The sequence below is a fragment of the Ochotona princeps genome, chromosome 1, assembly GCF_030435755.1.
Source record: "Ochotona princeps isolate mOchPri1 chromosome 1, mOchPri1.hap1, whole genome shotgun sequence".
Taxonomy (NCBI): Eukaryota; Metazoa; Chordata; class Mammalia; order Lagomorpha; family Ochotonidae; genus Ochotona; species Ochotona princeps.
Genome location: NC_080832.1, coordinates 15,432,006 through 15,459,272, shown reverse-complemented (window position 1 = coordinate 15,459,272; position 27,267 = coordinate 15,432,006). Strand labels below are relative to the sequence as shown.

At 43.5% G+C, this 27,267-nt stretch overlaps 1 protein-coding gene and 1 long non-coding RNA gene across 4 annotated transcripts in view; one reads left to right on the top strand and one right to left on the bottom strand.

The window, feature by feature from the left end:
- The window catches only part of LOC131480547 (uncharacterized), a 28,491-nt gene extending 10,945 nt beyond the window's left edge, over window positions 1-17,546 (top strand). Inside the window, exons 2-3 of the long non-coding RNA XR_009245620.1 lie at window positions 444-555; window positions 17,369-17,546. This is a non-coding gene — a long non-coding RNA (uncharacterized LOC131480547). The remainder of the gene's footprint in view (window positions 1-443; window positions 556-17,368) is intronic.
- The window catches only part of LATS1 (large tumor suppressor kinase 1), a 38,168-nt gene continuing 12,841 nt past the window's right edge, over window positions 1,941-27,267 (bottom strand). For 2 of the 3 annotated variants that reach the window (XM_004587301.3, XM_058665312.1), the window contains exons 2-8: window positions 26,540-27,036; window positions 18,737-18,884; window positions 14,867-16,356; window positions 11,525-12,107; window positions 7,996-8,178; window positions 7,682-7,788; window positions 1,941-2,487 (exon numbers count right to left, since the gene is read on the bottom strand). In XM_004587301.3, the coding sequence (XP_004587358.2) occupies window positions 1,978-2,487; window positions 7,682-7,788; window positions 7,996-8,178; window positions 11,525-12,107; window positions 14,867-16,356; window positions 18,737-18,884; window positions 26,540-26,890 (3,372 nt within the window). In that variant the 5' untranslated portion in view covers window positions 26,891-27,036 and the 3' untranslated portion in view covers window positions 1,941-1,977. Of the gene's footprint in view, window positions 2,488-7,681; window positions 7,789-7,995; window positions 8,179-11,524; window positions 12,108-14,866; window positions 16,357-18,736; window positions 18,885-26,539; window positions 27,037-27,267 lie in introns of those variants that run through there. The other variant, XM_058665348.1, reaches the window with a different exon arrangement.

Genomic DNA, 27,267 nt, shown 5'->3' with positions numbered 1-27,267 from the left:
GGCATGTCTTCTAGATGCGAGTACCAAGTATGAGCTGTTTTGCATAGAATTTTACAGGACTGATTAAATGTTTCATGAGGTGAAGACTGCCAACTCATTAGTGCATTTTCTTAAAATTCTTTTGAGGAATTCTTCTTTACTATATCTGTATCAAGCCTGTCACGAGTCAGTGTCTTCGAACTGGTGTCTAAACTATCTGAGAGTTGTAGCACCAAGAGGGAGGTATTCCCAGGGTCCTCTTAGCATGTGCTACAGACCTCTTCCACCCAAATGGACTTTATAGATGAGCTACTCTGAGACCTCAGCAGTAAATTAAAAGAACTCTTACAGGAAGAGGTACCTAAAGTAGTGTCTCTGATAAGTTTAAGAATGTCCTGAACCTCCTGAAACTGCATGCCACATTTATAATTTATGTTGATCTCCATTTTTTTTTCTGGGACAAGCATTCCATGGCTTTCATCAGATCCGCCAAAGAACTAGTGACCCAGAAGACCCCCAGAATAGAGGGCAGCTTCTCCCACTGAGCTCAGGGCCACCTTGAGGAGGGTGGGAAAGGTAAGCTAGCAAACATTCTGTGTCTTCCCCATGATTCAAGGGGGACAGCTGTCCTTTAATGACGATACTTGGATGTTTGTTTTGCATTACCTTTTATATGAGAAAAGCTAAAAGTTTGAAAATGACTAACATTATGCTTCTGACTCACAGATATTGAATTTTAATGAAACAATTCTGTATCATTGGAGCTTAAGAAAATGAAATGCAAACTGTACTAAGGCTGGAATAGAGCTTGTTTTCTCTTCCTAAAAGGTAAGATATACATATTTTGGTATGATATCACAAGTCTTAGAACCTAAGCATTGTATAAATAGGCATAAATAAATTAAGACAATGTGAATTTTCTACTAAGACCACCCACCCTTTTCTTAAGTACTAATGACCAAAGTGAGAACTGGTAATAATTGCTTTCTCACCAATTTATCTGGTCTTTGATAAAACACTGCCAATTAGCCAGATCATCCACTGCCAATTACAATCTGTTCACACAGCACTGTAACACTGAAATACAATTTAAACTGATCCCTATTTGAAAAAAAAATACTTTTCTACTGAATACCCACAAATAATCTCTAGTTTTGTATAAAACTGAAAATAATTTTCCTGCTTAGGATGATAGGATTTTCTTTTCAAAGTAAAAAGAAAAAAATGATCTTAGTTTTTAGTGTTTGAAGCTTTTGACTTACAGCAACTTTATTCCCTTTTAAAGCCAGAGGCAGTGCTAACACCAAGACAGAAAGAAAACGAGCAGTGCTTTGACTTCTTGTAAAGCCAATGAGGATGAAGAAGCAAATGCTGAGATTAAACACGCCAGAGGGGGAAAAGTGGTTGTGAGTTTTCCTTCTGTTGGATACCTTACTATTGTTTCAACCCTGTCTCTCTCTCAGGATGTAAATTACACAGATTATCATTAGTCTGGGAATGTATACCAAAACGATGGCTTAATTTCTCTAGCTTATTTTATACCAAAAAGAAGGTAATTGTGAAAAAAAAAAAAAAGAAGAGCTCTGTAAGTATAGAGTATATTTCATATTTGGTTAAAGCAAGATAAAACTGTCTTTCAAAAAAATTTCAAAAACTCTTATCTTTAAAATTATTTAGCATATATACAAATAGATACCAGGTTTTTCCTTTTAAACAAAGCACTACTTTTTTTTATTTTAAGTACTTTAAGTACCAAGAACTGACTATAATTTCAGCTCATAATTTACTTTCTTATAACAATTTTTCTAAATTAATGATTAAAGGCTGGAATAAATTAACATTTTAAAAGGATTTTCCATAATTTAGGAAAATAAAATATTGTACAGAGCACCATACACAGAAAGCTCTGACACATTTGCATAATTTTACTGAGAACCTCAAAAATTCCTGCATTTCAGGTCTTTTTGCCAATACTCATTTCAATTAACTCCTCGTGTGCTAAACATACACCAGATCCCGATTTTGGATTTCTGAGCCTGTGTGCTGCTCATCTTCATCCGTCCGCTGCTCTGAGCTTTGTGAATTCATGTATTCATATTCAATAGGCTTTGGATAATTGTATGGGTAGCCGTTGTCATCAAAAAACCTCCGAAAGGTGAATTCATAGAAGGCGTGTTCAGGGTGTTTTCCATTCTTATACCAGCCATTCAAAGTGTCACCAACATTTTCTTCTTCATTATCATCACTCCATAACTTGTCAGGGTCAACAGGGTCAAAATTGGATGTATCTGTTGGGTGTGTGATTTTAGGAATGTATGAAGCAGATTGCTGTCTCAAGTCACTGGAGAAATCAATCGTCTTAAAAAATGGATGAGCTTTTATTTCATCAGCACCGTTCTTGCCCAAGCGATCTTCTGGTCCTCGGCAAAGCTTAATAATGAGATCAGAGGCTTCAGGACTCAGTTTAGCTTGTGGTGGAATGTGAAGAGATGTTTGCCAGTTGATAACCTTTAAAGAAGATTTTCAATAATTAGGAAGGAAAAAATAAAGCAGCAAAACAAGTGTGAATCAAGAGTCTTACTGGACTACTTGTGCTGCTTCGGTGAAGTCCACGGTGCTTCACCTCCACGCCTTTAGCGCTAACTGCAGGATACAGCTTGCCTTACCTCTCCACGCAGCTTATACACACACTTCACAGAATGCTATAAGTTCTTTTCTTTCCTGATAAGCTCTTCTACAATTGGTAGAAAGGACTCTTCCCACTACCTCTACGTTGCCCCCTCTGTATCATACGTGTATTTCTATCATAATATTTTCAGACCTTTTGGCACCTATTTATATGTATGTCCAACTACAGTATAAAATTTTCTATGGCTAAGGACCATGTATTAAATTATTTTTGTATTCCCAGAGCTTGGTAAATTGCCTAGTACATAATTAATAAATGTTCGATAAATCTTTGTTTTCTAAGATTCTGAAAGCCAGCGTTACAGAGTTAGCAAAGAAAATAGAGTGGGGGGAAGAGGTGGCTGGATGTGGTAATAGAACAATCAGGACACATGGTACCCATACGGAATGCTGGTGTCACAAGTGGTGGTTTTACCCACTTAGGCTACAACACAATACCTTGCTGTGGTTTTTGATAAAATGGAACAAAGGAGGAAGAAAAGAAAGCCAACTAAAGCCAGACTACACAGTCTCTCTCCCTAAACTTTTGGAGGTATTAGAAGTGGTATAAAACTGGCATCATGGTATAGTAGTCTCCACCTGTGGTACCAGCATTCCAGATGGGAAATGGCTTGCGCCCTGGCTGCTCCACTTCTGAATCAGTTTCCTGCTTATAGCCTGGGAAATCAGCAGAGAATGGCTCAAGTCCTTGGGCACCTGCACCCACATGAAGCTCCTAGCTTTAGATTAGCTAAGCTCCAGCCATTGCGGCCACTAGGAGAGTGACCAGAGGCTGGAAGATCTGTCTCTCTTTCTCTTTATAAATCTGCCTCTCCAGTGAAAATAAATGAATCTTAAAAAAAAAATTCCTGATCTAAAATACTTCCTTGAAGAAGTTTATTTATTTGAGAGGCAAAAAGACAAAGGAGAGGGAATGAAGGAACAAGCACGCATGCTCCCATCTGCTGGCTCACTCTCCAAATGCCTGTGCTGACATAGCCCAGGCTGATGCTGGGAGGTGGGATTTTAACTCAGTTTCCCAATGAGGTGGCAGGAATTCAACTACTTGACTCCACTATCTCATAGGGTATGCATTAGCTGGATGGGAAGAAAGGCAGGACTCAAACCCAGGCACTCCAATATGGAAAGTAACTATTCAAAGCAATGGCTCGACTTTTATGCCACAATGCCTGCCCTAAGCTGTAGGCATCCTAACTAGCTTTTCTTTTTTTAATGGTTATTTGTTTTTATTGGAAAGATTTGCAGAGAGAAGGAGAGACAGGGAAAAGATCTTCCCAAATTGCCACAATGGCTACAGCTTAGACTAGTGCCTGCAACACCGGGATCCCACATGGGCACTGGTTAGAAACCCAGTTACACCAATTCTGATCCAGTTTCCTGCTAATGTGCCCATATGGGTGCCGGTTCTAATCCCGGTGGCCCTGCTTCCCATTCAGCTCCCTGCTTGCGGCCTGGAAAAGCAGTCCAGGACGGCCCAAAGCCATGCAACCCTGCATCTGCGTGGGAGACCCAGAAGAGGTTTCAGGCTCCTGGCTTCAGACTGGCCCAGCTCCAGCTTTTGCAGTCACTTGGGGAGTGAATCATTGGACGGAAGATCTTCCTCTCTGTCTCTCCTCTTCTCTGTATATATGACCTTCATTAAAAATAAAATAAATCTTAAAAAAAAAAAAATAGATTGTGATTGGAAAGGCAGAAGATGGCCCAAATGCTTGGGCCCCTGCACTCATGTGGGAGATTCGGAAGAACCTCTGGTTTCCTGGCTTTGGCATAGCTTCAGCCACTGTGAACTTCTGGGGAGTGCAAAAGCAGATGGAAGAGATCTCTCTCTCTCTTTAATTCTCCCTCTCTGTAACTGACTTTCAAATAAATAAAAATAAATCTTAATAAATAAATGACTAGTCATGTAAGTTCTTTAAAGTACGTTGACAGTTTAAAGAAAAAATTGTTCCTCTGTTGGATGAGTTTTTTTTTTTAAAGACTTATTTATTTTATTACAAAGTCAGATACACAGAGAGGAGGAGAGACAGAGAGGAAGATTTTCCATCTGATGTTTCACTCCCCAAGTGAGCGCAATGGCTGGAGCTGGGCCAATCTGAAGCCAGGAGCCAGGAACCTCTTCCAGGTCTTTCACGCGGGTGCAGAGTCCCAAGGCATTGGGCCGTCCTGGACTGCTTTTCCAGGCCACAAGCAGGGAGCTGGATGGGAAGTAGAGCTGCCGGGATTAGAACCGGTGCCCATATGGGATCCCGGGGCAATCAAGGTGAGGACTTTAGCCGCTAGGCCACGCCGCTGGGCCCTGGAAGAGTTTTTTAAAAGACAGAATTCCCTTCTCCTTTTTGTTTATTTTTTATTTGAACACCAGAATTACAGACCGAGAAGGTGACGGAGATCTTCCATTCACTGGTTCACTTCCCAAATGACCACTATGGCCCACAGCTGGATCAGTCCAAAGCTGGAAGTCTGAAGCTTCTTCTGGTTCTCCCACAAGGGTGCAGGGAAAGAACGATTTGGCGGCCATCCTCCACTGCTTTCCCAGACCACAAGTAGGGAACTGGATTGGAAGTATAGCAACTCCCATGTGTTTAGGTCCCAGGTAGGTGGGGTTGGGGTGGGGTTAGGGCGCCAGGTTGGCATGCTGGCATGGTGTGCTTGTGGACTGGACTCGTGGACTCATTAACATGCTTCATCCTGACTGGGCAGAGGGGTGGGGTGCTAGGCTGGCAGGTGTGCTGCAGGACTAGTTCTGGGGTCCTGGGTGGCAGGCAGGACTCCAGGCTAGCATGTTGCTCCACCAGAAGACTGGGCTGGGGAACCCATGCCCTCATGGGCGCAAGGGCTATGGATTCTTCAGGGAAAAGGGTATGGGATAAGTAGGAGCAGGGACTGTTGCGGGAGTACATTGCAGGTGAGGAATAACTTCTGGCGACAAGGTCACTGTACTTTCAGGTGAAGGAGGGCCTGAGGCGGAGGGATTTGGAGGACGGAACCTGGAGGACCTTTCTGCGTCAGACCGATACATCTGTCCACATGGGAGATCTGAGCTGGGCTAGTTAGCACTAGGTGACCACTAACCACTGGCGCACACTAAAGTTAGGGCTGGGAGCCTACCTGTCAGCTTGACCACAGTACCTGCCATTGAGTGTCAAAATAGGGGATGGGTCACATGAGGCTGAATTATAACACTAACCAGCACACAAAAGAACCAGTTTTGGGGGCAGATTTTGTGGGGAATATGTGGTTCATCCCTGTGGGTCAACAGTATCTGCTGGTTTGCTCAAAAGCTGGGGTGGTGACAGGCAAAGCCAGGCATGACCATGGAAACCCCCCGCCACCGACACTCACGAGTATTGGGGTTGGGAACAGGTCAGGCTGGTCCAGGATATAGCACCTGTAGGCACACCCAGAAATAAGACAATTGCTCCTGCTGGTAAACGTGAGAATTGGAACCAGAGACAAAAACAGGCTAGGCAGGGCTATAATACCTACTGGCCTGCAAATGAGCTAGGTTAGGGTAAGAGCTAAGGTGGGCTAATCAATTATATCCACTGGTACATGCATGAGCCAGAGTAAGTACAGGTTGGTTGGGCTTTGCCACAGCCTCAGCTACAAGTGCTGGGGGTGAGGGAAGTCTTGTCAAGCTAGACTGCAGAACCACCTGGATAGTGCAAAATCCAGGGCTGAGAGTGGGCCTAGTAGGGAAAACTGTGGCACCTCTCTGATGAGTTATAGCCCCCTCCAGTTAGTATGAGAACCAGAGATTGGGTGAACCTGGCTGGACAGGCGGTAGCACCTGCCAGTATAAGTGGATAGTGGGGTCAGTTGGACTGAGCTAGGCTATAGCACCCACTGTTTGTGTACATAAGCTGAATAGAATGTGGGACAGACCAGTCTGGAAACAGGGCTTGCAGCAGGCCTGGTGGGGGTTACTGGAAGTTGCCCCGACTGGGCAGCAGTTGCCACTGGTGTACATGAGGGTCAAGTGGTGAGCAAGGTTGGGCATGGTCGCAGCGTTTGTTGGCTTGTGTAAAAGATGGGGTTGGAGACAGAACTGACCCAGCAACTGCAACTATCAGTGTATGTATAGGCTGGTGTGGGTGATAGACTGAGTCGGACCCTGCACTGGATGACACACACAGGAGTCAGGTCTGGGGTCACCTCAGACAAGGTTTCTCTGAAGATCCCCCAATGAACCGCTGGACTCAGAAATCCAACCATGGCTGAAAATCTCATGAGCTGTCGTCTGACCATGGAGTGCATGTGTCAGAACTGGGCCTCAGTTGTTGAAGGCAGTGCAAAGGATGGTATGCCCAGATGCACATGAGGGATATGGCTGTCTATTGGGACCTTCAGAGTACACCTAGTACCATAGCAGGGGATGAGGGCAGAACAAATTGGGTGACTCCCAGCCAAATGTTGACAGCATGTATCTGGGTAGATGAGGACTGTAAGGTGGACTATGTCATCCAATGGACCTTGGAAGGATTTCCTAACCCTTACATCAATGAAATCACCATTTCAGAACTATTAAAACCACTTGAGCAGTACTCTTGGAGCATGCTCCACATTGGGAACCCTGGGATGACACTGGGTGGCTGTCCCCCTACCCCTGGTTAGGATGTTGGTTGTGGCTTCTCCCCTTCCCCAAGACAAAGGAAGAAAAAAAAAGTGAAAACAAAATTCTCAAAAAAACAAAAGAAAATTTCACAACCAATACAACATGACAGATGGAGTCAAAATGCAGGAACACTAAAAACAAAATGGAATAAAGTATAAAAATTTATCTTTAGGCTATGTATATGAGGTATATATTAAACAGAAATTAATTTTTAGAGTTGGGTCCTAACTCCAAGATTTCATTATATACAGTATATACATATTCCTAAATCTGAAATGCATTCAAAATCCAAAACCACTTCTAGCCCAAGCCTTCCAGATAAGGGATACTCAGTCTGCTTTAGCAATAAAGGTCTATGGCAGAGATTGGGCAATTCTTTCGATGCAGATGATACATTACCTTCATTTGTGTTTCTAATGGCGTTTGTGCCAGGAAAGGAGGTTGTCCCACTAACATTTCAAAAAGAATAACCCCAACGCTCCACCAATCACATAACTGTGTATATCCTAAAACAAAATACCAAAGTTAGTTATCCACAAGCACAGCACCCCTCCCAAACCTGCTCAGAACTAATGTAATCAACACTAAATCACTAGTTTATGCTATAAAGATAATAATTTTATTATAAACTTGAAAGTTAAGATATATGCTAGGGTAAGTTTTAGCTGGCCTAAGGACTTAGGAGATTTTTACTAAAGGACTAAGAGCTTTACCTGTTCGTAACAACACTTCAGGTGCGATATAATTGGGAGTCCCAACCAAAGAGTGTGCCAGACACCGCTGGTGTTGGCGTGCAGCTCTCCGCTCCAGTGGCTTTAGTCTATCTCCGCATCGACAGTTTGAGGGGTCACCCCACTCATTACTGAAATCCATGCTATCTTGCCGTGGATGGTCACCTGTACAGTAAAATAAATGATTAAGTAAAAGCAACAATAAGCCTTAAGTTCATTTACGCTTTTGATATCATGGATTAGAGTTAACAACAATCTCCCTTGTGACAAATTAAGAATACTTAAAACATCACCCATGACTAATCACTGAGGGTGCTTATTACCAACAAGGGTCGGCTCTCTGAGATGGTAACAGGAAAGGCTTTACGAGAACAACAATCATCCTAAGACTGAGCAATTTACTCAATATTAAATAATAATAACATTAAATCATATGAAGGTATGATGAGAATCTGGCTGCTCCCTCTGACTACTTTGGACAAACTTTCAACAAATTCATTCAACCAACGACAATAAGAAAGATGACACTGTTTCAGGTAGGGAAGAAACATAATGATGCACTTTCCACTGAGAATTAATGCAGGGTTATATGACAAATGTGACAGGACAGCTGTCTTACAGATCAGGTGGTAGCTGAGATGACTAGGAAATTCTATTGCCAAGATATAAAAACAGGAGGCACTCAACCATCTGAAAATCAGGGCAAAGGTGTTCCACAAGGGAACAGTCACAGAGAGGAATCCAGTGCAGCTAATAAAGAGGAACACAGAAAGTAGCCAGTGGGCCTGGCGTGGTAGCCTAAATCCCCACCTTCCAAGCACAGGGATCCCGCATGTGTGCCGGTTCGTGTCCCAGCTGCTCCACTTCCCTTTCAGCTCCCTGCTTATGGCCTGGGAAAACAGTATAGGATGCCCCAAGGCCTTGGGATCCTACACCCATGTGGAAGACCCAGAAGGTGTCTGACTCCTGGCTTTGGATTGGTTCAGCTTAGCTCTGGCCCACTACTGTGGCTACTTGGGGAGTGAACCAACAGATGGAAGACCTTTCTGTCTCTCCTCTCTGTATATCTGCCTTTCCAATTAAAAAAAATATTTTTAAAGTTTTTTTTTTTAAAGACATTTATTTGAAAGGCAGAATTACAGAAAGAAAGAGGAGAGACAGCAATCTTCCATCTGCTTGTTCACTCCCAATAGATACAAATGGCTGAAGCTGGGCCAGGGATAGTTATATGCCTCTCCAGGCACATTAGCAGGGAGCTGCAATGAACTGCAACAGCTGGGACTGGAATCGACACCCATATGGAATGCTAGGACTGGAGGTGGCAGTTTAATGTGCAGCACCACAACACAGGCACTAAGTAAGGACTTTTTACTGGCAATGTCATTTACAAAAGTCCCATCTTCCCGCAGCTATAGGCAACTGCCTATGTTGCCCTGTACACAGGCAGGTGTTACACTGCTGGGAAAATGGCAGTCAACAGCTGGCTGGCATTCTGTACCAGGTTAATACCAAATCTGCTAACTGCATCAGTTAATCAGCACAGATGCCTATTCTATATCTTTTTTTTTTTTTAAAGATCTGGTGGGATGGGCATGGCATGTTCACTGTGCTACCACAGGTTTATGCTGGCTGGGGCCACCCCAACATTATCGCTGCCACCAAGCACATGGTGGTGGGAGAGCATGCATTTCTAGGGGTCAGGGGAATGGGGCCGAGTTGGAATGGAGACCACTGAAGGCTTGTTTGAAGTGTATAAACTAGTTGGCGGGGGGGCTTCTATGGACCAGGCCACTGTACCTGCAGTGGGAACCGAGACCAGGTTGACTCAGAATGGGAAATCCAGAGGGCCTGCCTGGGTCAGGGCAAAGCTTCCGTCCATGAGCACAAGGACTCGGGCTGGGGATGGGCTGGGCTAGCCTGCAGCACCCAACGGAAAGTGTTGGGGCTGGAGGCAGGCCATGAGAGCTCCCTGCTACTGGGCCTAGGAAAGCAGAAGATGGTACTTGGGATTCTTCCACCTACAGGGGAAACCTGGATGGAGTTTCAAACTTGGACAGATCTTGGTGAGGCAACCTGACCCTGCAAAAACAACATGGGCCCTGTATCAGACAATTGTGGTTTAAAGCATCCCCCTTGCAAGGTTTAATTTTTGCCTGCCTTTGGGCAAGGTACTTCATCCAACCACATTTCAGTTATTTTATCCTGCCCCACAAAGTTGCTATGAGGATTAAATGGAATTCTGTAAATAAACTGTTTAGGATTAACTAAGCTGCGTCATAGTCACACAATGGAATTTTAAATAACAGTGAAAATGAATGTCACATCTGTTAACATGGAGGAACTTTACATTTACAAGACATCAACAGCAGAACACATACAGAGTGATTACACTTAAGTATGCAAACGAAAATGCTCTGTTTCAGGAGATAACACACATGCAGTCAACAATCACAGATTGTGAGGTTCCCTCAGTAACCCTGATCCTTGGAAGGAATGACTGATCACTTCTCAAGCTGAAAGGTCCCTATGGAGCCTAATTTAGAAATTATCTTAAAAATGTTAATGGCCACATTAAAAACTGAATTATAAAGTAACTCAGAAATGTCAGGAATATTTAGACATCATCAAATCTAATATTCTTTAATTTTATAATACACATGTCTATATGATACACACAAACACACACATATATGTCTAAGTTCCTAAGAATTCACCCATGTTCACCCAACAAAGGCAAGATTAGACCTAAGCCTTCTGGTTCCCATTCAGTGACAGCTTTCTTTCTTTTTCTTTCTTTCTTTCTTGCTTTCTTTCTCTCTCTCTTTCTTTCTTTCTTTCCTTTGTTGTGTCAGTTAGTCACATTCAGATTTTAAAAATTTGGGGCTGGCACAATAGCTTAGCTGCTTAATCCTCCACCTCTAGGTGCACATTCCATATGGGCACTGGTTCCCATCCCGGATGTTCCACTTCCCATCCAGCTCCCTGCTTGTGGCCTGGGAAAACAGTGGAGGATGGCCCAAAGCCTTGGTGCCTCTGCACCTGTGTGGGAGACCCGGAAGAAGCTCATGGCTTCAGATTGGGTCAGCTCCAGCTGTTGCAGCCACTTGGGGAGTGAATCAGCGGAAAGATCTTTCTGTGTCTCCTTCTCTCTATAAATTTGCCTTACCAATAAAAATAAATACTAATTTTTTTGAAATTTATTTTTGAGAGTCAGATACAGACAGAGCTCCTGTGTGCTGGCTCATTCTCCAGATGTGTTATGGCAGGCTGGACCATTCAGTCCCTCTCATGACGGTAACAGTGACCTAACAACTTGAGCCATCACCAGCTGCCTCCCAGGGTACACTACACATCAGTTGGCAGCTGAAATTGGGAACACAGCCAGGGCGTGAACCCAGGCCCTCTAGAGGGATGCATGCGTCCCAACTGTGACTAACCCTATGCTGACCATTCACCCCAATAAATTCATTCCAGTACTATGGAAAAAATGATGTTTTCTCAGTTTACTCACCACTCTGATAGTACTTAGAGTCATGTGTCCATCTGAAGCCAGTGCAGAGGCCGAAGTCAGTCAATTTAATATGACCATCACGATCAATCAAAATGTTATCAGGTTTAATATCTCTATGAATAAAACCCATTTTATGAACGCTTTCAACTGCACAAGTAAGTTCTGCTATATAGAATCGTGCCAGATTTTCTGGAAAGATGCCCATTCTAATTAATAGGCTCATCATGTCACCCCCAGGAATGTAGTCCATTACAAAATATAAATTGTCTTTATCTTGGAATGAATAATATAAACGAACGACCCACTCATTGTCAGCTTCGGCCAGAATATCTCTCTCAGCTTTAACATGAGCCACTTGATTTCGAAGCAGAACATCTTTCTTTCGAAGAGTTTTTGTTGCATACAAAGCCTTAGTATCTACTTTTCTTGCTAGACAGACTTCACCAAATGCTCCTATTCCTAGTGTCTTAATCTTCACAAACATAGACTTGTCCATTTTAGCCCTTTTAAGCCGGATGTAATTAGATTCTTTCTGGCAAAGCATTTTTCTCATTTGGTCCTGGGCATCTTGAGATAATCCAACCTAGGCAAATAAATCGGATGTTAAATGAGGAAGTTTCTTCTTTAGTATTTAACAATAAATAGCTCAGAAAAAAACTCAAGCATATATTTAAAGGTTAAATGCATAATAATTTTTAACAAAGCATGTTAGAAATTTGTAATATATTTCAGAGAAAATTAATGATGAAAAGTGCAATTTATGAGACAGTTAACAAAGATATAAAAAGGGAGTATGCATATGCAAATTCAGCTGTGGAAATTCAGAAAAGGATACCAACAGTTAGCTTTCTAATCTTGTCTAATACACTAAGAAAATACAATCTGTTAACATGCATTCCCATCTCTCTCCATGCATTCATTCCAAGTTACAGGATTAGCTTGCCTTCATCAAATGCTACTTTTCACATAATACCTGGCCCTCAAACAGTCTTGCCTTCACAAAAGAAAGAAAGAAAGAAAATCTTCTATTCCAGGATCATTTGTTCTTAAATCAAAAAGCAAAACAAAACAAATATTAACAACAAAAGAATGTTTTCTCTAGTCTACCAGCCTCTTCCCACTTTCAGAAAACACACGACAGTCATTTAGTCTTCAAGGTCGCTCAGAAGGGGATGGGACTCAGTCCATGACATAGGCAAAAACCAGAGTCCCTGTTACCTTATCTAAGACGGACAAGCTACGTGCTTACAGGACATCGTTCGGCATTCATTTTTTAAAAAAATATACTTATTTATTTATTTGAAAGGCAGTTACAAAGAGAGGGTAAGACAATGATCTTTCATCCACCAGTTTACTCCCCAAATGGCCGCAATGGCCGGATCTGCACTGGTCCAAAGCCAGGAGATTCATCTGGGTTACCAATGTGGCAGCAAGGACCCAACCACTTGTGCCATCCTCTCCTGCTTGCCAAGGTAGTTGGTTGGAAGTGGAGCAGCTGGGACTCCAGCTGGCACCCACATGGCTTGTTAACACAGGCAGATCTACCTGCTCTGCTTTAGTGTTGGCACTTATTATTTGGAATATTTCAAAGACAGTTTGACTTAGGAAGCTATCAAAACAAAAGCCATCTTCAAAACAGATACAGAATACCTGGATTTAGAAGTGAGGAAGTTTCTTTTGGCAGACTAAGAACTAATTAAAGAGTTTAAATACAAAAGGAGTTCAATTCCAAGAGTCAGGTCTAATTCTTAAAATGCAAAACTAATTAAAAAACTGTAACCTCATGCTTTTGTTAGGATGCGCACTTGCATGCAAAATCTTCTCAGAAGGACGACATGCCAGGCTTAGTATAGAACTGTTGCTCTTAAAATCTTACTTGTCTACACAGTAATGGAGGCTACAGAGGTCAGCAAAGCTTCCAACACCATAAAAGTTTAAATCAGCTATTAGTGAAAGTGAAGAGGAAAAAGGAAAAATAAACTAAGAAAATACATACAGGAAGACTTTAGTAAGAAATTCTAAGAGCTAAAATATGAAAAAGTCTTTGAGATTATCATGATGTATCTCATCAACAAAATTCAATTTATAGCAGGAATAGCAGTATTGTATTGTGAAATCAATTTGGAAAATAATTTTAAAACAACAGCTCTCTCCAATATCCAAAGAAGTTTCCTCACAAATTTAAGCTTCTGGGATTTTTGAGTGACAGATGTGAGATCAGCTCTGAGCATACCATGAAAACAATAATGTCATGATAATTCAGTGAAGAGAACCACTGGAGTCATACAGCACAGGTTTATTTGAATGCTCTCAGAGTCCAATTTCCTTTAGGTATCCTTTGACTTAATAATCTTAGCGCATTTTCTCTACTTCACTGAAAAATGAAATTGCAAGAAATAATTGCAGGGAATTGTTTCTGACAGTTTCTAGTGAGGTTTATGTGATAAACCTGCAAACTCAAAAACTCAGAAGTAAAAGGCATGTTTCATAAGGGTATCAAGAGATGATGCAGGGTGCAGGCATTTAGCCTAGTGGTTGAGACAGTAGTTAGACGCCTGGGTTCCACTCTGGAGGGTAAGGGGTTATTCCCAGCTCTATCACCTTGCCGGTGTGCACCTTGGAGGAGAGTCATCACGCCGACTCAAGGAACTGGCTTCCCCATCCATGTGGGAGAATGGGATGAGGCCTTGGCTTCCAGCTTCAGCAATGGCACAGCCCAGCTGTTGCAGACATCTGGGCAGTGAACCCAGCAGAGAGGAGCTCTGCAATCTCTCTCTGAACAAAACAAACACAACAACTCTTGTCTGAATTCCCCTATAAAGGGATTAGAATGTAAATCTCTTACATTTTTCTTAATTTACACGGAACTTTCATCACAGGAAAGTAAGTTAGAATAAACCTAGAATCAAAATTACTTTAAAGTTCATTTTTTAAAAATTATTTTTTATTTAAGAGCGAGAACATTCACATCTACTGGTTTACTCTTCAAATGCATATCAAGGGCAGGCAGGGGCGGGATGAAGCTGGACTTCAATCTAGCACCCAGGCTTCCTACACGGCTGGTGAGAAACCAACTGCCAGAACCATCACCACTGCCTCCAACGCCAACATTAGCGGGAAGCTGGAATCAGAAGCCAGAGCCAAGGTCACATCCGGGCACTCCTTTGGGACATGGGCATCCTCGCAAGGATCCAACTCAGTAAGCCAAATACCTGTCCCAGTTTATTCATTTCCAAATAATTGATAATATATTTTTCATAACTGTTTTAAAGGAAAATCCTGCGGTACAACAAAAGAATGCAGATGATCAGGTATAAAAAATAGTATTTTAAAAGGTTTTACCCGCATCATTTCATTCTCTAACTGCTTTTTACGATGTAGACGTTGCTGATGAGATTTGAGCACATTTTCTACATGTTGCTCCATAAAGAATTTGAAGGCCTGGGGAGAGTAACTTTGAATCCGAGATTCCCTTCGCTCTTCATCTTTCTTGTTTTTCCTAACAGTGATAGGTGAAGTTGTAATCTGCTTCTTTTCTTTATCCCCATTATCAACACTTTCGTAACTTTTTTCGCCTTCGTCTTCCTTGGGCACGGCAGGCTGATCCTCCTTGCTACACTTGTTGGTCGGTTCATACGGGGGAACAGACGGGCTCTGGTGCAGCAGATGTTTTGGGTAAGGTGGTGGTGGACCTTGATAGCTTGGAGCTTCAGCAACAGGTGCCATAACTGTCATACCTGAAGCGGTAGCCTCAGCAAAAGGACTGGTTTGAGTAGTCTGAATTGGTTGGGGTATCCAAGAAGGGTGGGTAGGCGCTAAAGCAGTCTGTAATTCCGGCTTCAATACACGCATGCTTTTCACGGGCTGCTGAATAGGAGCTGGTGTAATTGCAGTGACGGTTGTGGCTGATGGCTGAGAATTAGCAGAGTGAGTTGCTCTGTTTCCTAGCGGGTTATTAAAAGAATTTGACCTCACGGGTATGTTAGGTTGCCAGCTAGGGATTTCATGACCGCTGCTTGGGGATGACTGGGTCGGTGCAGAAGATGACTGAGGCCAGGTTGTTTGTAGTCCAGGTACATTAATATTGTAAAGTTCCATGTTATGACTATTCCTATTTGGCACCATCATAGACTGAGGAATACTTCCATTTGTGTATGATGAAGGAGCAGCAGACCCCCCTGTTTGTAAAGCAGAAGGGCTTTGTCCATTTGTTGGGGTCAGAGGATATGGAGGGGGTGGCTGCCGAGTCACAGCACCAGGAGCGACATTTTGGTGAATCATGAAATCAGTCTGACCACTACCATTCTGAATTCCAGGCCTCCCCTGGGGAAAGCTGAATTTGTTAGAGCTCTGCATGATGATTGGCTGTCTGCCCACAGGAACAGAACTCACTGCTCTCTGCCCCTGACCAGGAGGACTCATGGAGGACGTGTTAAGAGGTGGTGGAGGATAGCCCTCTTGCCAGGCCCCAGGCGGAACAGGAGAGATGCGAGAGATTACAAATTCCATGTTCCCAGAGTAGCGCTTTGTTTGAGAGCTTGGTTCCCATGATGGGGGTGGTGGGGTTGTACCTCTTGGAGGTGGTGGAGGAGTGACACTCCTCACTTGAGGGGGTGGCAGGGGGTTCACTCTCTGTCCATTGCTAGGGTGAGTTGGAGCAAATGCTGGTAAGCCAGAGCCAGACAAAGGCCTTCCCACATCTGTCTGTGAGCTGGGACTTTCGGAACGGTAGGTCACACCTTCTCCAAGTGGTGGGCCATGTCTCTGAGGAGCTAAGGACTCCTTGGAGCCTTTCCAGCTCTGCTTGCGGTTAACTGGCTGTTGCACACTCCCTGTGGTCGTAACAGAGAGAGAAGGAAAACACAGGTTTAACCTTTTACTGCAGAAGACTTCAGATCGGAATTTTGATATTACTAAATGATACTCAATTCTCTTGCAAGAATTAAAAATGTAAGTTCAAGAGATATGTTGTACAACACGGTGATCCTAGTTTACTTTTTGTATTCTTGATAACTGCTTAGAGAGATTTTAACTGTTCTCATAACAAAAAAAGTTAAGTAATACATAATTTGCTTATTTAACAAAAAAATTATAAAAACTTCCGTAAGTTATTCATCTTTTAGAATTTTGTTTCTGCCTAGATAATAAATTTTCATGCCTAAAAATTCACTAGGCACAAAATGATGAACATTTCTGTCATTAATCCCTCAGCTTCCTTCCCTGAAGTTACCCGTATCATCAGTAAGTTACCTGAGAGATACATAAATGTGGAATCTGCTTCTATCTGCCTCCTTTTTTCATTTTTAAAAAGGATTTATTTATTTTTATTGAAAAGGTAGATTTACAGAGAGAAACAGAGAAAGATTTTTCATGTGCCGGTTCACTCCCCAAGCGGCCAGAGCTGAGCTGATCTAAAGCCAGGAGGCAGGAGCTTTTTCTGGGTCTGCGACATGGGTGCATGGCCCCAAATCTTTGGGCCGTTCTTGTCTGCCTTCCCAGGCCACAAGCAGGGAGCTGGGTGGGAAGCAGGACTGCTGGAATTAGAACTAGCATCCATATGGTATCCCAGTGTATGCAAGGTGAGGACTTCAGCCACTAGGCTATCACACTGGGCCCAAGTTTTTAACATCAATAAGTCAGATTTAAAAAACTTAAAAAAGAAAGTACCATCAGCTATGTGCCTTCCTTTCACAAATTCAAGGTTGATATTCTTCCGAGATGTGACTTTTGTTTACTCCAGCCACAAAGTTCTTCAACAAAGTTCTTTTTGGGGGAATATTTTATTTAATTTAGCCTGTGGCATGCCACTTCTTCCTGCTGTACTCTTTTTCTCCTCTTCTTTAGTTTTTAAAATATTTGTTGAACATCTACTCTGGGTCAGTCCTTTTCCTCAGTAATCGAAGTTAACTGCTGAACAAGAGGTCAGCCCTGTTGAAGCTATCTTCTTGGGGAAGAGACAGACAAGTGAATATATAAGCAAGGTATGGGACTGGTATTGTGGTGCAGTACTTTGGGCTGCCATCTACAACCTTGGTTCTCACACGAGTGCTGGTTCAAGTCCTGGCTGCTGTACTTCTGGTTCAGTTCCCTGCTAATGCACATGGGAAAGCAGCAGCAGACGGCTAAGCACCTGGGCCCCTGCGCCTACACGGGAAACCTGGTTCCCGACTCTGGCCTGATCCAGTCCAGCCGTTACAGCCAGTTTGGAGGTTAACCAGCAGATGGAAGATTTATCACTCTCTCTCATATACTACCTTTCAAATAAATAAGGTTCTGAGATGAGAGCTCAGCATCTTCCAAGAATCGATCAAAACAAAACAAACAAGAAACCCACAAGAGCTCAAATAGTGGAGTCCGTATGTGAGGGAAAGAGTGGCACTCCATGAAATCATAGAGACAGCCAGGGCATAGAGAGGCATGAGTTGGAAACCGGGCTGAAGGCAGTACTTCCCAGCTGTTGCCTTGTATCTAGGCAAGTGCTACGCTGCTGGGAGAAAAGCAGCTAGCAGCTGGTGGGCATTCTGGGCCTGGTTAATGCAAAATTTGTGTTGATTACACCAGTTCACCAGCATAGTTGCTTATTCTTTCTTTTCTGTCTTTTTAAACTTAAGTGGGGAAGGCAGCCTCCAGGTGGGGGTGCAGCAGATTGCCTGAGGAAGGGGTTCTGGGGACAAACTGGAGTGGGAGCAGCTGAGGGCATGTTTAAAAGGGCAGGAATGACTTCTGAGGTCTTCCATGGATGTAGGTAGATAAGAGAGTGGAGACTGAGTGGTTTAGAGAGAGCAAACCAGAATACATGTCTGGCCAAGTCACCTGCTCATGTAGGAGACCTGGGCTGGCATTGCCTACCACCCACAGGTCACATCTCCTGCTGGGGAGCACAAGATCAGGTCTGGGCATGGGCAGGCCAGGCAAGTCTGTAGCACTCACAATGTCTGTATCGGCCAGGTCTGGGGACAGGTTAGGCAGGGCCCATTTGGGACTGCAGCCGATGGCTTAACCAGGTCCTACACAACACGAGTCCCAAAAGCTCTCAATCTTGACTGCTGCTTATCATAATTACAGAGTTTTAAAAGTAAGAGCATTACTCTCAAATCCATTTTGCAACATTATTATCTTCAGACTTTCAACAACTTTCAAGGCCAACAATGTTTTGCATGTTAGTATTTTAAAGCTATAAAAGAGGCTAGAAAAAGGCTTTTGACGAATTACCTGGTTTCAAACCGGCATTAACAGGTCTGGCAGCTGCTGCAGCCATCTGCTCCCGCCGAGGATCCTGGTAACTCAACTTGCTAATGAATTCAATCGCTGCTTCTATACTTCTGTTATTAGTTTTCTGAAGAGCTTGAATAACCATATCCTTAAACAAAGATTAAAGACAAAACACAAAATTTAAATTTCATAAGAGGAAAACAACACTATGAATTCTATTAGAGAAATTCACAATTATGAGGGTTGTTGGGGCTTATCCACAGCATCAGCTGGCAGAAGCTGGCACTGGGGGCTAGTTCTGTCAAGTTAAAACACAGAACCACTTGGAGAGTGCATAATCTGGGAGTGGGAGTGGCCTGGGAGGGAAATAGTGGGCTTCTTCCTCTTGGGTTGCCACCCCCCACAGGAGGGCACGAGAACTAGGACAGAGGCTGGGGTGGCTAGAGAGACACCCAACAACATCCGTGAAGGCTGGACAGTTGAGCTGGTTACATGGAACAAGGTTTAATATCCATTGACATGTATGAGAGCAGAAGGGGATGTGGGACAGACTGGACTACTCTGCCACACATACTGGCAAACCAGGACAGGGGGCAGACCTGGTGGGGGTTATTGTGGGTCGCTCTGACTAGGCTGCAGCTCCCACTGGTTTATGTGAGGGCCGAGTATGTGCTGGGCAGAACCAGGCTGGACTACAACTCCCACTGGTTCCAGTGAAAGTCAGGGATGGAAACAGAACCAACCCAGCACTTGCAACTACCAGCTGATGGGGTAATGGACTGTGCCAGGCCCTGTACTTGCTAGTACATACAAGAATCTGGTCTGGGAGCACCTCAGACAAAGTTTCTTTGGGGATTCCCCCAATCGAGCTTCCGGACTCAGAACCCTAACCATCAAAAGACAGAGGACAGAACAAGTCAATCAACCACCTCAGCTATATGTTGGCAATGAAAATACTGGGCAAACGGAGACTCTATGATGGACTATATCAATCAGTGGATTCTCCAATGATCTCATAGTGCTTGGAGTGGTGAGAGTGGCAGCAATTCGTAACTGGTGAACTATCAAAACCACTTGAGCAAGAACCTCGGAGCATGCCCCACATCTGGGACCTGGGGTGGGTGGGAGACTGGGTGGGGCTTCTCCCTTAAAATCCCCTTTTACATCAGATATATTAAGGAAACAATATGGAACTAATTGTCTTGCCCATCTTCCTGTATTGCTTGAACCTTTTTACCCTAATTATGTCAAAACTGTCAATAAATAAATAAATAAATTTTTTTAAAAAGGAGAAATTCACAATTATGAGTAAGGCCTCAAACAATAATGCTAATGTTCAGAAAATGCCATACAACTTCAATATACTAAATAAAACAGGCCCTCATATCTTCCAAATATTTCCTTGATGTTTTCACCTTTATATAAAATATTACCATTTCCTTTTAGGATTAACTTTAGAAGTCAATCCTGCTAATGTAATTCTCATCATTTCTCATAATTGTTTTGTTACATAAACAGAAAAGCCACCACAGTTTTAAAAGATATCAGTCAGAACACTGGAAATAACTTTCTGCTATCATGAACGCATGTTACTGAACACTCTGCCAATATGTGCACTAGTAAAGGAACTACACAGTTTTGGTTCTTAACCTGTTACATTTCCGGGAACTATATTTTCAGGGACATGAAACAGGACAAAAAGTAGAAGAAAACATGTGATAAGAATTTCAGAAAAAAAAAAAAAAAAGAATTTCAGGTAAGACAATGCAGAAATATATATTTGGAGTCCCAGCGTGGTAGTCTAATGGCTAAAGTTCTTGCCCTGCATGTGCCAGGATCCCGTATGGGCGCCGATTCGTGCCCTGGCTGTTTCACTTATCATCCAGTTCCTTGCTTGTGGCCTAGGAAAGCAGTGGAAGACAGTAAAAGGTTGGAGACCCCACACCGAAATGGGTGATCTGGAAGAAGCTCCTGATTCCTGGCTTTGGATTGGCTCAGCTCCAGCCGTTGCGGCCACTTGGGGAGTGAACCAGCAGAAGGAATATCTTTCTTTCTGTATCTCCTTCTCTCTGTATATCTGACTTTCTAATAAAAATCAATCTTTAAAAAAAAAAAAAGACGATTTGGAGTTGTAAAAGCTCCCTTTACAACTGTCTCAACTCGGGGCCGGGTGGTGTGGCCTAGTAGCTAAAGTCCTCGCCTTAAACACACTGGGATCCCATATGGGCACCGATTCTAATCCCAGCAGCTCCACTTTCCATCCAGTTCCCTGCTTGTGCCCTGGGAAAGCAGTTGAGGACGGCCCAATGCTTTGGGATCCTGCACCTGAGTGGGAGATCTGGAGGAAGATCCTGGCTTTGGATTGGCGCGTGCCGGCCCATTGTGCTCACTTGGGGAGTGAATCATCGTACAGAAGATTTTCCTCTCTCTCTCTCCTCCTCTGTGTATATCTTTGTAATAAAAATAAAATAAATCTTAAAAAAAAAACTGTCTCAACTCTGGGGAGTTAACATTTCTTCAACTGAAATAAACTAACAGTGTTGGTCTGGAACAGTAGCCTAGTGGCTAAAGTCCTCGCCTTGCATATGCCAGGATCCCATATGGGTGCTAGTTCTAATCCCAATGGCCCTGCTTCCCATCCAGCTCCCTGCTTGTGGCCTGGGAAGGCAGGCAAGGACGGCCCAAAGCCTTGGGGCCATGCACCCATGTTGCAGACCCAGAAAAAGCTCCTGGCTCCTGTCTTTAGATCAGCTCAGCTCTGGCCACAGCTGCTTGCGGAGTGAACCGGCACATGGAAAATCTGTCTCTCTTTCTGCATAGTCTGGAGCCTGGAGCCTCGAGTCTGGAATTTCCCCCGGGTCTCCTACGTGGGTGAAGCGGCCCTAGGCTTTCGGCTGTCCCTGATTGCTTTCCCAGGCCACAAACAGGGAGCTGGATGGGAAGTGGAGCTGCCGGGATTAGAACCGGTGCCCATATGGGATCCCGGGGTGTTCAAGGCGAGGACTTTAGCCACTAGGTCACGCCACCAGGTCCAAGATCTACTTTTTTTTTTTAAAGATTTATTTATTTTTATTATAGAGTCAGATATACAGAGGAGGAAAGACAGAGAGGAAGATCTTCCGTTGATGATTCACTCCCCAAATGGCCGCAACAGCGGGTGCTGCGCCGATCTGAAGCTGGGAACCAGGAACCTCTTCCGGGTCTCCTATGTGGGTACAGAGTTCCAAAGCTTTGGGCCGTCCTCAACTGCTTTCCCAGGCCACAAGCAGGAAGCTGGATGGGAAGTGGAGCTGCCAGGATTAGAACCGGCATCCACATGGGATCCCGGGGCATTATGGCGAGGACCTTAGGCGCTAGGCCACACTGCTGGACCCTTAAGATTTATTTTTATGATTAAAGTCCTTGCCTTGTACTCACCGGGATCCCATATGGGTGCTGGTTCTGGTCCCAGCGGCTCCACTTCCCATCCAGCTCCCTAGAAAGCAGTTGAGGATGGCCCAAAGCCTTGGGACCCTGCACCCGCGTGGGAGACCCGGAAGAGCTCCTGGCTCCTGGCTTTGGGCTGGCTCAACTCCAGCCATTGCGTTCACTTGGGGAGTGAACCATTGGACGGAAGATCTTCCTGTCTCTCCTCCTCTCTATATATCCATCTTTCCAATAAAAATATTAAATAAATCTTTTAAAAAATTAAAAGATTTATTTTTATGAAGAAATAAATACTGAAATATCTGATCTCTTAAAGATTTCTATATTTGAAATCCATGGGTACAGATAGGAGAGGGAGAGATGAGGGAGAGAGACTTTCATCCACTAGTTTACTCTCCAACTGGCTGGCAATGGCTGGAGCTGGGCCAGGAGCTTCATCAGGGTTCCCCCTGTGGGTGAGGGGTCCAAACACTTGGGCCATCCTCCGCTTCTTTGCCATGCTCATTGGCAGGGAGCTGGATGGGATGTGGAGCAGCTGGGTCTCAGACCAGTAATCACAGGGGATGTCAGTGTTGCAGGTGGCGGCTTAAACTACTAACGGACAACACCGGCTCTTTGGCCTTTTGATTATATGGAGTGACAAGAACCAATCTTCCCTGAAAAAAATTTTTTTTTACTTTAAACTTGGCAATCCTAATAAAATGAATGATGTGAGAACCAGATGAGGGTTTTGAAGAATGTAAATTCTACAGAATAACAGGAAGGTTACTAGAATGAGTGCTTCACGAATGCAGAAGCAGATTTCCACATTTATATCACCACCTTCACTATTTGGATGAATGAGGAATAACGAAAGCTAAAAAACAATGTTTCAGTGAAGCAGCCTTCCTTACTGGGCTATTAATGTCACAAAGTGCCCACTTGAAGTGTGACTACAATAAAGCTAACATATCTCTGCAATACAGTGATTACAGTTACTACTGCCAATAAACAAGAGAGCAATGACCCATGCTTCAGACTTCTTCAAACTGTCTACACATAGAATGCTGACATTCCTTTACGGTATGAGCCCCATCTGGCATGACTCACGATCCTGCCTGATGGTTCACACATCTGCTGGAGGACTTAGCTGCCACACCACCATCACAGGAGGGGCTTCATAAACTCTTTCCTGAACAACACACAAAAGGAAAGGAAAAGACCAACGACTTTGTCCTTTGCCTGCCACCTATAGGAATATTAGGAAATGTGTTTTGGAGAATCTCCACTGAAGTTACTTCCTTAATACTCTAGAGAAACATTATCCAGCTCCTGTCCTCCTTCCCTTGGTTCTATTTTCTAGTGAAAATCCAGTATTTTAAGAATATTTGAGGGGCTGGTACTCAGTGTAGCTGATACACCGACCACCATCTACAGTGCTAGCATTCCATTCCAGCTGCTCCATTTCTGATCCAGCTCCCTGCTACTGTTGCTCGGAAAGCAGAGGAAGATGGAGCAAGTACTTGGGCTCCTGTGCCCATGTGGTAGACCTGGAAGAAACTCTTGACTTCAGATTGGCACAGCTCTGGTCATTGTGGTCATTTGGGGAGTGAACCAGCAGATACAAGATCTCTCTGTAACTGTGCTTTTCAAATAAATAAATCAGATTTTTAAAAATGAACATCCTAAGTGTAAAAATGATAGGAAATATTAATTAAATAAGAAAACAGAATGAGCCAGAAATAATGACCTTTTGTCCCTTCTACTTCAGTTTAGTTTCAAATCTTTCATTTCAAAGCCTTTAATGAAATCCAGCCTTGGTTTCTCATTTTAAAAAACACAGTTCTGTATGTGTTGCATACTTTTTGGTCAAGAAAAGACCAGACATCCATGATGGTGGTCACACACACGCACAGGTGTATGATAGGCTACACAAGCTCAGTTTGCGTAAGTACATCCTGTGATGTGGTTACAACAGAATCACCTAACTCTGTCAGTGTAATTGATCTCCATTGTAAAGTGATGCAGAACTATACAGATCCTATCTAGAAATGTCAGCAACAGCAAGGCTACCCTTTTAAGCAGTTACCCTTGCAGAGTTGAACCAAAGGTATTTTTCAGTCCCTTCTTCATAATTTATATTTTAAGAGATTATGTTTTATAATCAGAAAAAAAAAGCTGAACAAATCCTTTTAATTATTCAAATATATTTACATTTTCCATGGCCAATTAAAAAAAAAGATGTACTTGATAGACATACAGAAATCTTTCACCTGCTGGTAAACTCCCTAACCAGAACAGCTGGCGCTGACCAGGCCGAAGCTAAGAGCCGTGTGCTTCCTCTTGGTCTCCCACGTGAGCAGAGCAGCTCAAGATCTTGGGCCGTCCTCTGCTTCTTTCCCAGGCTCTCTAGCAGAGAGCATGACTGCGAGCAGAGCAACCTGGTTTCAAACCGCTGCCCACATAAGATGACACGCCGTAGGCGGTAGCTTAGCCTACTGTGGAATAATCCTAGCCTCCTCCATGACCAATTTTTTAAAAAACAAATTTATTTATGATGACATTTCCATAATTGAGAAGGATGCATGCCCACCTGGACCACTACTCAGAGTCGGGTAGAGGAATGGAGGAAAGCGGATGAGACAATTGCTTCCAATTTCTCTTTTCTTCCTGTATCTGGGGGAAGGAGAACAGAAGCGGAGACGACTCCCCCCAGTCCAATCGCATCAGTACCCAGGATGGCCAATTTTTATTTATGATTTTTTAAAAAAAGATTTATTCATTTTATTACAGCCAGATATACACAGAGGAGGAGAGACAGAGGAAGATCTTCCGTCCGATGATTCACTCCCCAAGTGAGCCGCAACGGGCCGATGCGCGCCAATCTGATGCCGGGAACCTGGAACCTCCTCCGGGTCTCCCACGCGGGTGCAGTGTCCCAAAGCATTGGGCCGTCCTCGACTGCTTTCCCAGGCCACAAGCAGGGAGCTGGACAGGATGTGGAGCTGCCGGGATTAGAACCGGCGCCCATATGGGATCCCGGGGCTTTCAAGGCGAGGACTTTAGCCACTAGGCCACGCCGCTGGGCCAAATTTATGATTTTTTTTTAAGATTTATTTTTATTCCAAAGTCAGATATATACACAGAGAGGAGGAGAGACAGACAGAAATATCTTCCATCCGATGATTCACTCCCCAAGTGACCACAATGGCCGGTGCTGTGCCTATCTGAAGCCAGGACCCCAGATCCTCTCCCGTGTCTCCCACAGGGGTGCTGGGTCCCAAGGCTTTGGGCCATCCTTGACTGCCTTCCCAGGGCACAAGCAGGGAGCTGGATGGGAAGTGGGGCTGCTGGGATTAGAACTGGCGCCCGTATGGGATCCTGGCGCCCGTATGGGATCCTGGCGCATGCAAGGCAAGAACTTTAGCCGCTAGGCCACAGCGCCGGGCCTATTTATGATTTCTGCCACCTAAAATACTTCCATGTATGTTACAGCAAACAAATTTTTAAAGATAGATTTATTTATTTTAAAGTCCAAGTTACAGAGACAGAGGGAGGGACAAAGAGTAAGAACGAGAGATCTTCATTCCTGATTCATCCCTCAAATAGACACAACAGCCAGGTCTGGGCCAAGCTGAAGTCAGAAGACGCTTCCACGGTCTCCTACAGGTGACAGGGCCCAAATACTTGGGTCATTCTCTGCTGCTTTCCCAGGGACACAATCAGGAAGCTGGGTCAGAAGTACAGCAGCTGGGACCTCAATCAGTGCCCATATAGGATGTCAGTGTTGTAGGCGGCAGCTTAACCAGTCATGCCACAGCACTGGTCCTGAAAACAAATTTTATTAATAACCAAAACATTATGCAAGTAATTATGCTATTAAAAAAAGGTGAAAATGAATTCTGAAGATAAATCCTAAGATGACTAGGTACAGTTAGCCTAAAGTGAAATTTTATTAGTTCTTGTAAATTTCACATTTGAACCACAGTCAACTGCTGGGTCAACTCCATGACTATAACTCTTTCTCCTCACTGCCAGCTCCCTCTCCTTGGAGGTTCTATTTCTTCATCGGCTGCTCAGCTTCCCCGGCTCCCGTTTCACACAGATGTCTCTCCATTACCCTCCCCTGTGGCCCTCTTAACTGCATTTCCACTGTAACTTCAAAACTTGGCTTTTAAGTTTTAGAAACTCTAGAATTCCATGATTAGGTATCACAGAAGAAACCAAAGAAATAACAGTTGTTTTATTAGAAAAAGTAATGGACTTGTAAACACAACATTCTTTTTGACAAACAGTATGTATACATAAATTCTTTCAAAAGAAACACTGCAACGTGAGAGCACACACAAAGTGTTGTGCAGCATAAGGTGAGACTCCTGCGCCTTTACAAATTCTTACCTCATCAAATCCAGCAGCCTGCAAGTCTTGAAACATTTGGGGATTAACTTCGGAGGTACTGCGGGAGGAAGAACTGGTTTCATTGGCAAATGGTAGTAGGGAGTTTCGAATTTCCTGCAAGGCTTTGTGATATGTCCCGAATTTGGGTGGGTTTCTGCCTTGTCGAGGATCTTCAGGCGGCATTTTGTTCATGTTATGCTCAGCCTTAGCAGCATCGGATGGCTTGGATAAATTCCTAAGAGATTCCCGAATTTCTTGCAACATCTGCCGACTGCTGCCAGTGTAGTTACTGGCAGGAAAGGTCTTAGGCCTCATTTGCCTGTAACCTTCTGGCTTGTCGCTCCTCTTCATGAAAACATCTATATTTGTAACCCACACAAAAGATTTCTTTCAGTGTTTCTTGATAGATTCCAAACTTCCTTGTCAGTAAAAATGATAACGATCTTTTGATAATTTTCCAGGAATGTTCAAATTCTTTATTTTCTAAATAATTAACCCTGTGAAAGACAAATAAATAAATAAAAAACTGTGCAGTGATTATAACACAGTACCAGGTAGCAGAGGAATAGCTCATTGATACAGACAAGACCTGCAGCATAGTTCTGGCTACACTACGGATTTCCATAAGGTCAGGACAAGCGCCTATTTCCTGCTATATTAAATGATGTACCTTATTTACCTCAAGTAATAGATATGATGGTAATTTTTCTTTAAAGAGTTATTTATTT